General features: G+C 38.8%; 1 protein-coding gene across 1 annotated transcript; it reads right to left on the bottom strand.

Moving 5' to 3' along the window:
* Positions 1 to 11,287: 11,287 nt before the first annotated feature.
* On the bottom strand, positions 11,288 to 12,018 carry LOC127104326 (uncharacterized). The gene is made up of 2 exons (XM_051041513.1): positions 11,725 to 12,018; positions 11,288 to 11,602 (listed from the first exon to the last, which is right to left on the bottom strand). Exons 1-2 carry the CDS (start codon positions 12,016 to 12,018, stop codon positions 11,288 to 11,290), a joined length of 609 nt encoding a protein of 202 aa, XP_050897470.1.
* Between the last annotated feature and the right edge of the window lie 502 nt (positions 12,019 to 12,520).

Here is a 12,520-nt window from a genome sequence, read left to right as displayed (position 1 = left end):
GAGGAAGAAGTGTCAGCTCCTTTAACTCTTTCCATTTGGCTCTGGCAAAACTTGTTCAAATAAGCATCATTAATTATACTGGTGATAGACAAGTGTACCTCATCCGGAATGGGAACATTTTCCCTTCGGCAAAGTCCCATAATCATCCCCGGATATGTTAGAACACCAGCTTTCCCACCGAACTTGGTTCCACTAGTAGCAACTTTGCGCATTTCCCCCGCAATGATGGATGCCACATCTACTGATTTACCAATCATGATGTAGTACAATAGGCATCCGACATCCAATGGAATGGTGGTGCTATGGCTCCGCGGCCGAATATTATTCAATAGAAGCACCAAATAGGCCCTTGCTTCCAAGTTCAAACTCTCCCTCTTCCACGACTTCGGGAATCCCTGATCATTCAAATCATAAGTCCTTCCTTCAAGGCATAGATGAGCACTCACGGTAGGAAGGTCTCAATCTTTGGCCATTTCTTTGGCACGGTACTCGCACCGCCCATTCTCCGCCAAAATGAGAGGATTACCCAAATAGGCGTTGATCGCGTCCCTACTGAAGGAAATGATCTTTCCCCTCACTCTTGTTTGATAATGAAATGTCACTCCCTCCTCCAGTTGAAGAGCATTGGCGTAGAACTCACGCACAATGTCATAGTTTATCTCTGGCTCCGGTTCACAAATTTTGTTCCATTTTCTTCTTTCAAAATTCGCCACCAGCTTCCTATAAGTTCCACCTGGTGACAAACGGATGAATCTTTCCGGTTGAATGGTCCTTTTGATCAATTTTTCAAATCTCTCCTCGTGCTCATCACTAGTGAATCGTCGCACGGATCGAGAAGGACCGGAGCTTGTGGTTTTGGTACGTTTTGACATCTGCAACAAAATCAGAAACAACCACACAAAAGCCATAAGAGAAGTTAGCATTCAAAATTCAAAAACATGAAACTGAAATTTCCCAGTTCGCGGCGCGATGGCCCGTTCGCGGCGCGAACCCTGCGAACCAGAAAATTATCAGTAGCCTCTAGGGTTCTTACTTGCTCAAAAACTTTTATCAATCATAACCACAAACCCTTACCCAATCCTAATTTGAATCGTCTATAGACATGCAAGGCTAAATTCAGCAACTACATCATTTTCTAGCAAAACCCTATTTCACCTAAATGAGGAACAAAAAGGAAAGGGAAGAGAGATTACACACACCTTTGTTGAGGATTGACTTGATTCTTGTTAAAAAGTTTGAGATTTTTGAAATGGAGAGGATTAATTTTGACTTTGGAAGTGGGATAGTAAGAGTGATGAAAAAAAGTGTGAATTTGTAAAATGTAAATGAAATGGAAATAGCACAAAACAGAACTTAAAAGGTTCTGCCACGCTCAGTTCGCGGGGCGAACTTTGTTCGCGGCGCCAACGTGAATTTTTCCATTCAGTTCGCGAGGCGAAGACTGTTCGCGGGGCGAACTGAAGGAAATTTTTAAAAAATTGTTTGGCATTGGACAAAACTCATTTTTCACACAAAAAGAAACAAAACAGAATACATTAACAAATGAATTGACAAAACTTGAAATGCAAACTTACGAAATTGGACAAAGCTCTTTGTTTAACGTCGTTTTGAGCTCGACGGTTCAATGATCTTCACGGTCCGGCTAGGGAAATGACACAGACATCTCAATTCACTTCTCCATTATGGTAGCCTTTTACTCTTTATCCATTTACAGTCCAGCTCTCCTGTGACTTTGGATCCTCAACCACGATGGCCCCATAGTTTCGCACCTCCTTTACAACAAACGGTCCCGACCACTTGGACTTTAGCTTACCGGGAAACAACTTCAATCTTGAATTGAAAAGCAGTACCAATTGTCCAACTTTGAACTCTTTGTGACGGACCTTTCCATCATGGTACGCTTTCACTTTCTCCTTGTACAGTTTGTTTGAATGGTAAGCATTGTTCCGTGATTCCTCTAATTCATGGAGCTATCCTTTTCTTTTCTCTCAAGCTAGAGTGGAGTCAAAGTTCAAGAATTTGAGAGCCCATAGTGCTTTATGCTCCATTTCCACCGGGAGATGACAAGTCTTCCCATAAACCATCTGAAATGGAGTTAGTCCAATAGGAGCTTTGTAGGCGGTATGATACGCCCACAAAGCTTCATCCAATTTTGATGACCAATCTTTTATAGAACTCGAAACCGTTTTTTCAAGGATCCTCTTCACTTCTCGGTTAGAAACTTTCGTTTGACCATTCGTTTGTGGATGGTAGGGAGTAATCACCTTATGCTATACACAATAATGTTATAAAACTTTTTCCAATGGTGTATTGCAAAAATGTGACCCTCTATCGCTTATCAACACCCGAGGCACACCAAAACATGAGAATATGTTTTTCTTTAAAAAATTTATCACCGTTTTGGAGTCGGCCTTAGATGAAGCGATTGCTTCCACCCACTTCGAAACATAGTCAACGGCCACGAGGATATACTCATTTGAGAAGGAAGAGGGGAATGGACTAACGAAATCAATGCCCCAACAATCAAAAACTTCTACCTCCAACATGTTGGTTAGAGACATTTCATCCCGTTTGCCTATTCCTCCACTTCGTTGGCATATGTCACAACTCTTTGCGTGTTCATGTGCATCTTTAAATAAAGACGGCCAATAAAATCCCGCTTGGAGGACTTTAGTGGTTGTTCGCAAACCGCTATAGTGACCTCCATACGGAGAGTTATAACAATGCCAAAGGATGTCTTTTGACTCCTCAAGTGTCACACACCTTCTTAAAATACTGTCTGCACCCACTTTGAACAAATACGGATCATCCCACACATAGTACTTTGCATCCGCTAAGAATTTCTTTCTTTGATTACTAGTGAGGTCTTCCGGTGTCAAACCAGTTGCCTTGTAATTAGCAAAATCGGCAAACCAAGGCCTCACTTGAATCGCATAAAGCTTTTCGTCCGAAAATTCTTCTCTTACTTCTTCTTCTTTGTTTGTAATTTCCACATTAACCAAACGGGACAAATGATCCGCTACCAAGTTTTCGGAACCTTTTTTATCCCGGATTTCCAAATCAAATTCTTGTAATAAAAAAATCCAACGAATTAATCTTTGTTTGGAATCCGGCTTGGTTAGCAAATACTTGATTGCCGAATGGTCGGTGTAAACTACAACTTTGGACCTGATCAAATAAGCTCTAAACTTTTCCAATGCATACATTATAGCTAGTAACTCTTTTTCGGTTGTCGCATAATTGACTTGCGCCTCATTTAAAACTTTACTAGCATAGTGGATGGCATGAAATTTTTTAGCTCTTCTTTGACCCAAAACCACACCAACCGCATAATTGCTTGCATCACACATAAGTTCAAAATCAAGTGTCCAATTTGGTGCAATGATTATGGGTGTGGTGACTAACTTTTCTTTCAACTCAAGGAAAGCTTTTAGACACGACTCATCGAAAAGAAATTGCGTACCTTTGTTGAGCAAATTACTCAAGGGCTTTGCTATCTTTGAGAAGTCCTTGATGAATCTCCGATAAAATCCAGCATGTCCAAGAAAGCTCCTTATTCCTTTGATGTTTGTTGGAGGTGGTAATTTTTCAATGACTTCCACCTTTGCTCTATCAACTTTTAGCCCTTCGAAAGAGATTTTGTGACCAAGAACAACACCTTCGGTGACCATAAAGTTGCATTTCTCCCAATTGAGCACTAAGTTTGTTTCCACACATCTTCCCAAAACCACATCAAGATTTTTTAAGCACAAATCAAAGGATGATCCATAAACGGAGAAGTCATCCATAAACACCTCAATGCATTCTTCGATCAAATCCGAGAATATTGCTTGCATACACCGTTGAAAAGTTGTCGGTGCATTACATAGTCCAAAAGGCATTCTTCGGTAAGCAAAGATGCCAAAAGGACATGTAAAAGTCGTCTTCTCATGATCCGCCGGATTGACCGAAATTTGGTTGTAACCCAAATAACCATCCAAGAAACAATAGAAATTTTTGCCGACCAACCTTTCCAACATTTGATCCATGAAAGGTAGCGGGAAGTGATCTTTCCTTGTAGCTTGATTTAACCCGGTTACCGTTCTAGTTGGAATCAACTCATTTTTATCATTTTTGATAACCGTCATACCACCCTTTTTTGGAACTACTTGCACCGGACTCACCCATTCACTATCGAAGATAGGATAAATCATTTCGGCTTCCAAGAGTTTGACAACTTCTTTTCTCACCACTTCTTTCATTGAGGGATTTAAGCGCCTTTGAGGTTGTGCAACGGGTTTGAAATTTTCTTCCATCATGATCTTGTGCATACAATAGGCCGGACTAATACCCTTTAAATCGGATAATACCCATCATATTTCACCTTCATTCTTTTTCAACACTTGTATCAATTTATGCTCCTCTTTTGTGGACAAGGTATTGCTAATGATTACCGGTTTAGTACAATCATCACCAAGGAACACATACTTCAAGTGTGAATGTAGCATTTTCAACTCTAATTTTGGCTCTTCCACTTTCTTTTTCACATCCAAGTCTTCATTTGTCTCTTCATGATAAGCAATCTCTCCACAAGACTCCAATTCATGCAAAATTGCTTCAATCTATTTTTCTTCACTTTCAGTCAAAACATTGTAAGCTCCGATAAGAGATCTTTCTAACGGATTAGAAACATGAACTTGGTTTTCAACTTCCACTATTTCCTCCTCGGTGGCATCGATTAGGAAAGAATCATGCTTGTCATTAGGATGCTTCATGGCTTCAAAAAGATTGAAAGTTACCTCTTCATCTTGCACTCTTACTTTCATGAGTCCATCATCAATGTCGATCATCATTCGGGCTGTTTTCATGAATGGTCTTCCAAGAATTAGAGGAATATCACGATCCTCATCCATGTCCACTATCACAAAATCTACCGGAAACAAGAATTTGTCCACCTTCACTAGCATATCTTGAGCAACTCCATATGGTGAAGTGGTAGACTTATCGGCTAGTTGTAAAGTCATCCTTGTAGATTTAATCTCAACATTCCCCAATCTTTTAACAATGGATAGGGGGATTAAATTGATGCTAGATCCCAATTTGATCAAACCATTACCAATGTAAGTGCCTCCAATGGTTACCGGTAAAACAACTCGGCCCGGATCGGATTCCTTCCTTGGGAGAGTTTTTTGTATTATGGCGCTACAATGTACATCAAGCAAGATTATCTCGTCTTCCACATATCTCCTTTTCTTTGTGAGAATATCCTTCATGAACTTTGCATACCGTGGCATTTGCTCTAATGCGTCGGCAAATGGAATATTTATTTGAAGTTGCTTGAATATGTCCATAAATCGTGCATAGTGTCTAGCATTATCCTTCTTTGATGGTGCGTGCGGATAGGGTAGATGTTGAGCTGGAATGACACTCACTCTTTTGTCTCCTTTATTCTTTTTTCTAGGCTCTGCTTCTTTCTCCTTTTCCACTTCACCCTGCTGTTCTGCTGACCCCTTCTATTTCTGCTCTTTTCGCGGCACGAAGGGTGATCGCGGCGCGAACTGAACAGTTTCTGCCTCTTTCTCCTTTTCACACTCCACGTCCTCATTTTCAGGTACAACATCCATATCATTCTCTACTGTAATCTCCTCAGTTTTTCCACTTGTCAACTCTTTACCGCTTCTAGTAACAATTGCTATACAATGCTCCTTTGGATTGGTTTGAGTATTAGCGGAGAAGGAAGAGCCCGCGTGTTGTTCTAACAATTGCTTCGCAAGTTGGCCTACTTGATTCTCCAAATTCTTGATAGCTGCCTCATTACTCTTTTGGTTAACCATGGAGGCTTGCATGAATTGTTGGAGAGTGTCTTCTAGCGTTGAATTTCCTCCTTGCGATTGTTGTCCTTGAGAATTTGGGTGTTGATAAGGACTTTGTTGCTGAAAATTTTGGTTGTTGAACCTTGATGGTTGATAACCTTGATTGTTCCTTTGATATGAGTTGTTCTGGGGTGGAGGTTGCCTTTGATAGCCTTGATTTTGGTTGTTCACATAACTCACTTCTTCCAATGGAGGAAAATAACTGGTTGGATGATCTCCTTGACATAGTTCACAACATGCTACTTGATGTCTAGCTTGAGATCCTTGAATTTCCTTCATTTGTTTTGGAAGTTTGGACATTTGTTGAGTGAGCAACTCCAGTTATTGAGAAAGTAGCTTGTTTTGAGCAAGAATAGCATCATTGGTATTTAATTCAAGAACCCCTGGTTTCCTTTGTGAAGGACTACGGTCATGTTGACTTTGACGATCATTGAGTGCCATCCGGTCAATAATGACTTTCGCCTCTTCCGCATTCTTTGACATAAGAGAGCCACCCGTGATAGCATCCAAAAGTGTCTTGTGAGTTGATTGGAGCCTATTTAGAAAAATATGGATTTGAGTGAGTTCATCAAAACCTTGGCCTTTGCATTTTCTCAACATTGACTTGAATCTTTCCCAAGCCTCATTTAGAGACTCGTTGCTCCCTTGAGTGAATACCGCAATAGCCGTTTTGGCTTCCATGAATCGGGACTGAGGAAAATATCTTTCAAGAAACTTTTCTTCTAACAAATTCCAATCCATCATCACTCTTGGTGCTTGATCAAGATACCACTCTTTTGCCTTTCCCACTTAGGAGTATGGGAACATTCTCTTGAATAATACTTCTTCATCCGCTTCCTCTATTCCCGTAGAACCCGCAATCTCATAGAATTTGATAAGATGGGTATACGTATCTTCATGGTCCATTCCGGTGAATGGATTTGCATAAAGGAGTTGGAGGATTCCGGCCTTCATCTCCGTGTTCCTTCCACCGCGAGCAAATTGGGCATTCCACCTTGGACTATTAGCGGACATTTCGGTACGAGTTTCATCCGCCATGTTTCCTTGACAAGTTTCTACAACCACTTCTTCGATTTGAACAAGTGAAGAAGTAGATACTTCTTCTCTCTGGTTCCTCTCTTCGGCTAGTTTCCTTCTTCTTCGTGTTTTGTTATTGAGCTTTCGAGGTGTTCTTTTAATTTCGGGATCGAATTGAAATTGCTCCTCGGTAGCCTTTCCTCGCATGCACTAGAATCTACAAAACTAACAAACCAAGTGAAACACAAGAGTGATAGTAAGTAAAAAAAACTTAGAACAATGAATTATTGCAATGCTTGTAATATCGAACACCAATCCCCGATAACGACGCCAATTTGTTGAAAAGTATATTTTCGGCAAATATTTTAATATCGTATCCACAAAGATTGGTTGTTATTACCGCCGTTCTATAATCCAAATTGTTATAAGTTTAAAATGTAACCAAGTTGTTTTGCTTGAATAGTTATCTTTTTGAGTAAAATGACACTAAGATAATAAAATAGTTTTAATCAAATGTAAAAGGCTTGGCAAGATTGGAGTTCACTATTCAAATTTCTTATGTTTCCTTAATGACAACTATATAGACTTAAGATTATTGATGATATTCAAGTATCCTCTCAATATCATTTATTTCTAAATGATATTGTGATAATCACTATATTAATGGTTAAATGATTTCTCTACCTAACTATTAATATAACAATCTTTAATGTTTGATACAAAAGAAGAGTAGTGTATAAATCTATTTCTACAACTCATTCACTACTTGAAAGCATATTTTAAGTCAAGACTTGAATAATCTTTCTCAACAACAACTCAAATCTAAATATTCAAAATAGGGCAAAAATATCTTTCAATACATCAATAACCTTTTGTCATATACAAGAGTCAAATGGAATACATAAACAAATAGGAATAGCTACTACCTCCAATCTTGACAAAATGGGGTTTAGCTCCTCATCATCATTTTGGACAGCAAAATGCAATATCAAAATAAGCTTTGTTTTTCTTCTACAATGTGTAAATCTTTTTTCCTTCTTTTCCATTATGTTTTGTAAAGAGTTCATACTTTCCTTTAATGTTCATTTTCATCTAAAACTGGAAAGCACTCTAAAAATGATACAAAACTGTCACACTAAAGTAGGGTTGAAAACATAACACTTGGCCCAAACAAAATGCTTGTTGTTTTCGCAAGGTTCGCGGCGCCATCCCTAGTCGCGGCGCGAACTGAAGCAACTTCAGCTTCTTTGCCTTGCAAGCTTCATTTAACAATTCTCCCAAGTGTTATTTTTCCAAATGCTTCCAAATTGCCATTGAAACTTCTTCCAAATTATGCTTATGCACTCCAATGCTCTCTTATCCAAAAACTCTACAAAACTAATAAATACGTGAAATATCTACTCAAAACATAATCAATTAAACTAAATTGCATTTTGACTAAATTGTGAGGATAAAAGTGTGTAATTCAATAAGAAAATGGTAAAAGGGACCAATAAAAATATATAAAAAGTAATGCTAATTGGTCCCTAACAGTGGATCTTCAAAAAGAAGACTGACATGGATAGTAAGGTACATACCTATAAGGCAAGACTGGTTGCAAAAGGATATAAACAAATTCATGGGGTTGACTATGATGAAACCTTTTCACCAGTTGCAATGCTTAAATCTGTTCGGATTTTACTTGCTATCGTTGCATATCATGATTATGAAATATGGCAGATGGATGTCAAAACTGCTTTCCTTAATGGGAATCTTCTTGAGGATGTGTACATGACACAACCTGAAGGATTTGACATACCTGAAGAAGCCCAAAGGATATGTAAGTTACAAAGATCAATCTATGGATTGAAGCAAGCTTCCAGAAGATGGAATCTTCATTTTATTGAAACAGTAAAACAATATGGATTCATCAAGAACGAAGATAAGCCTTGTGTCTACAAGAAGGTTAGTGGGAGCATGATCATTTTCCTGGTATTATATGTAGATGGCATACTACTCATTGGAAACGATGTCCCTACCCTACAACAAGTAAAGTCTTGGTTGGGGAAATGCTTTTCTATGAAGGACCTAGGTGAAGTAGCCTATATATTAGGAATCAGAATCTATAGAGATAGATCACAAAAACTGCTTGGCCTAAGTCAGAGTACATACATAGACAAAGTGCTGAGACGCTTTAATATGCATGATTCCAAGAAAGGATTCATACTTATGCAACATGGTCTGTGTCTATCAAAAACACAATCCCCTTCAACTAAGGAAGAAAGGGATCGGATGAATAAGATTACATATGCATCTGCAATAGGATCTATCATGTATGCCATGTTATGTACTCGATCAGATGTCTCGTATGCTTTAAGTGCAACGAGTAGGTACCAATCTGATCCTGGTGATGCTCATTGGGTAGCTGTCAAGAATATCCTTAAGTATTTGAGAAGGACTAAGGACTCATTCTTGATATATGGAGGTCAGGAAGAGCTGGCTGTAATTGGATACACCGATGATAGCTTCCAGACATATAAGGATGACTTTAGATCACAATCTAGTTATGTGTTTTGCTTAAATGGTGGCGCTTTGAGCTGGAAAAGTTCAAAGCAAGATACAGTTGCTGATTCTACAACCAAGGCCGAGTATATTGTTGCCTCAAGTGCAGCAAAGGAAGTTGTTTGGATCAAAAAGTTCATTAGTGAACTTGGCATGGTTCCTAACATTGTGGATCCCATTGGTCTCTATTGTGATAAAAATGGTGCTATCGCACAAGCTAAGGAACCTAGATCTCACCAACGATCCAAACATATGCTTAGGCGTTATCACCTCATTCGAGAGATAATAGATAGAGGAGATGTGAAAATATGCAAAGTACCTACACTTGACAATATTGTTGACCCACTGACAAAGCCTCTTGCGCAGCAGAAGCATGATGGCCTACTAGATCTATGGGCATTAGGGGTATGCCTGATTGGTTCTAGTGCTAGTGGGAGATTGTTGGTGTAAGCCCTAGAGGCCAATACTTTTGATACTTGTTTCGAATTATTTATTAATAATAAAAGGCTTTTTCTTTATTATGTTTGTTTAATAAAGTCCCTAGGATAGCTAGTCCGTTTAATGTATCAAGTGTGACTTAATCATGAGATCACATTAAACATAAGGACACTATTCTTAAAGTATCCGTAGTCGAGCTTTATTATGAAGTGGGATAACATTAAATCATAAAGACTATTATGTATATAGACTGATGATCACATCTCATGGATCATGGATAAGGAGTTATCAAGTCTTAAACATAGGTATGAATATCAAGAGTAATATTTATACTAGATTGACCCGCTATGAGAATACTATATAGAATGTTATGCAAAGTGTCATAAGTTATTTTCATGGTGATAATGGTGTATACCACCCTTCGACTTGAAACCACTATGGACCCTAGATGTGGAGTCGAGTGCCTTGTTGCTGATCAAACATTGTCCGTAACTGGATGACCATAAAGACAGTTGATGGGTACTCCACGAAGCATGCTAAGGGACATGAGTGACCTAGATGGAATTTGTCCATCATACATAACAGGATAAATGTCTATGGGCCCAATATTGAACTGGACAAGGATGACACGGTCTATGCCTTGTGTTCAATATAGACATAAGGGCAAAAGGATAATTATACACATAAGTATTATCACAGAAGGATTTGTCAGATCACATGACATTTTCGTGTCTTGGGTAGCAGTGATGTGTTTCTAGATACCGCTCACTGTTTATTATGTTAAATGCGTGATTTAATATAATTGCCAATGCCGCGAAAACCTACAGGGTCACACACAAAAGGACGAATTGATGAGAGATAGAGTAACTAAGGAATATTGTAAGGTACGGTGCACTTATGTGAATTGTAGAACATCGTAAGATACGATGTACTTAAGTAGAATACGAAATATGGTAAGGTACCACACGCTTAAGTGATTTTGGCATATTATAAGATATGGGCCACATACACTTAAGTGGGCTTTTTAGCTTGCAACCCACACAAGTGGTTCTATAAATAGAACTCTTGTGTAGAAGCATTTGTGCAGTTGCAATTTCGTCTCTCTCTCTCTCTCTCTCTCTCTCTCTCTCTCTCTCTCTCTCTCTCTCTCTCTCTCTCTCTCTCTCTCTCTCTCTCTCTCTCTCTCTCTCTCTCTCTCTCTCTCTCTCTCCCTCTCTCTCACTCAAAGCCTTCATTCGTAGCAGCTAGCATTGAGATTGAAGGAATCCGTTCGTGTGGACTGAGTAGAGGCGTTGTCATCGTTCAACATTCGTGATCGCTCCGTAGATCTGCATCAAAGGTTTCAATCGTCACAAGAGGTAACGATTCCATCACTGATCATGCCCATTCGTAAGGATCACTAAAGGAGAAAATTTTAAATTCCGCTGCATTTTGGATCGCTATTCTCCTTCATGGACTTTATCCGCATTAACCAGAACAAAATATTTAACTGATGTAGCACACATCATCACCCAATGAATCCATCTATTTTCAAACCCCATACGAGGAAGAACACCTTTCAAGAAACTCCAATCCACCATATCATAAGCCTTGCTAATATCAATCTTGAGAGCCATATTTCTCTTATTACCTTTGGTCTTCCTTTTAAGCGCATGTATAGTTTCAATGGCTATTAAAGCATTATCCAAGATTAACCATCCTTCAATGAAAGCCGATTTCTTCTCAGACACACATTTTCCAAACACTTCTTCAATCTATTAGCAACGAGTTTTGAAACCATTTTGTAAACAACATTACAGAGTGATATCGGTCTAAGTTCCTTCATGTTTCTTGGGTTCACACACTTTAGAATAAGGCAAATATTTGTATCACTAACAGATGAGGGAAAGGAACCTCTCTCCATCCAAAGTGTAACAACAACAAAGATATCCTCCTCACACATGTCCCAAAAAATTTGAAAAAAGGATGGGTTAAAATCATCAGGATCCCGAGATTTATCCAGATGCATATAAAAAAGGGCCTCATACAATTCTCTTTTCGTAACCAGCGCGATCAACAACTCATTATCACCACTAGAAATAGAAGGATGGATGTGTTCAAGGACCAACTCATGCCTACTGTCTTTAACAGCAAAGAGATTCTTGAAATAACTTCTCGCAATATCGCACATGCCTGCTTGGTCATAAACTTAAACTTCTTCCTCACTGATGAGCAGATCAATTTTCTTAAAAATCTTCCATGTAGTTGCTGACAAATGAAAGAACTTGGTATTCAAATTGTCGTCCTGAAGAACCTAGTAACCAACCCTGGCACATCACTATTACGATACACCTCCATATTCTCAATACACATTGCAATCTCATCCTTTATTTTCCTCCTTTTCCTTGTGCTCCAACTCTCTAGCTCACGTGTGCAAGAATGAATATGGTTATCAATATCAGCTTCCTCATCTTGTTTCCAACCTGTTTTCAACTTCAGATTCTGATTTCAGAGTTGTTAGTAACATAATGAATAATATTCATAGTAAAGCAACTCACTGAGTTATATTGGTTCCTCCCACAAATAGACAGTAGTCAAGTCCCCTTGTCCAACAAGAGATTTTCACTATAATCAAACAAATTATAGTTTTCTCAAGCAAACTAGCAAGAGACTTTAACTACTCAATCACACTA

This window comes from Lathyrus oleraceus, chromosome 7 (genome assembly GCF_024323335.1).
Source record: "Lathyrus oleraceus cultivar Zhongwan6 chromosome 7, CAAS_Psat_ZW6_1.0, whole genome shotgun sequence".
Taxonomy (NCBI): Eukaryota; Viridiplantae; Streptophyta; class Magnoliopsida; order Fabales; family Fabaceae; genus Lathyrus; species Lathyrus oleraceus.
This window is presented reverse-complemented; position numbering and strand designations above follow the sequence as displayed.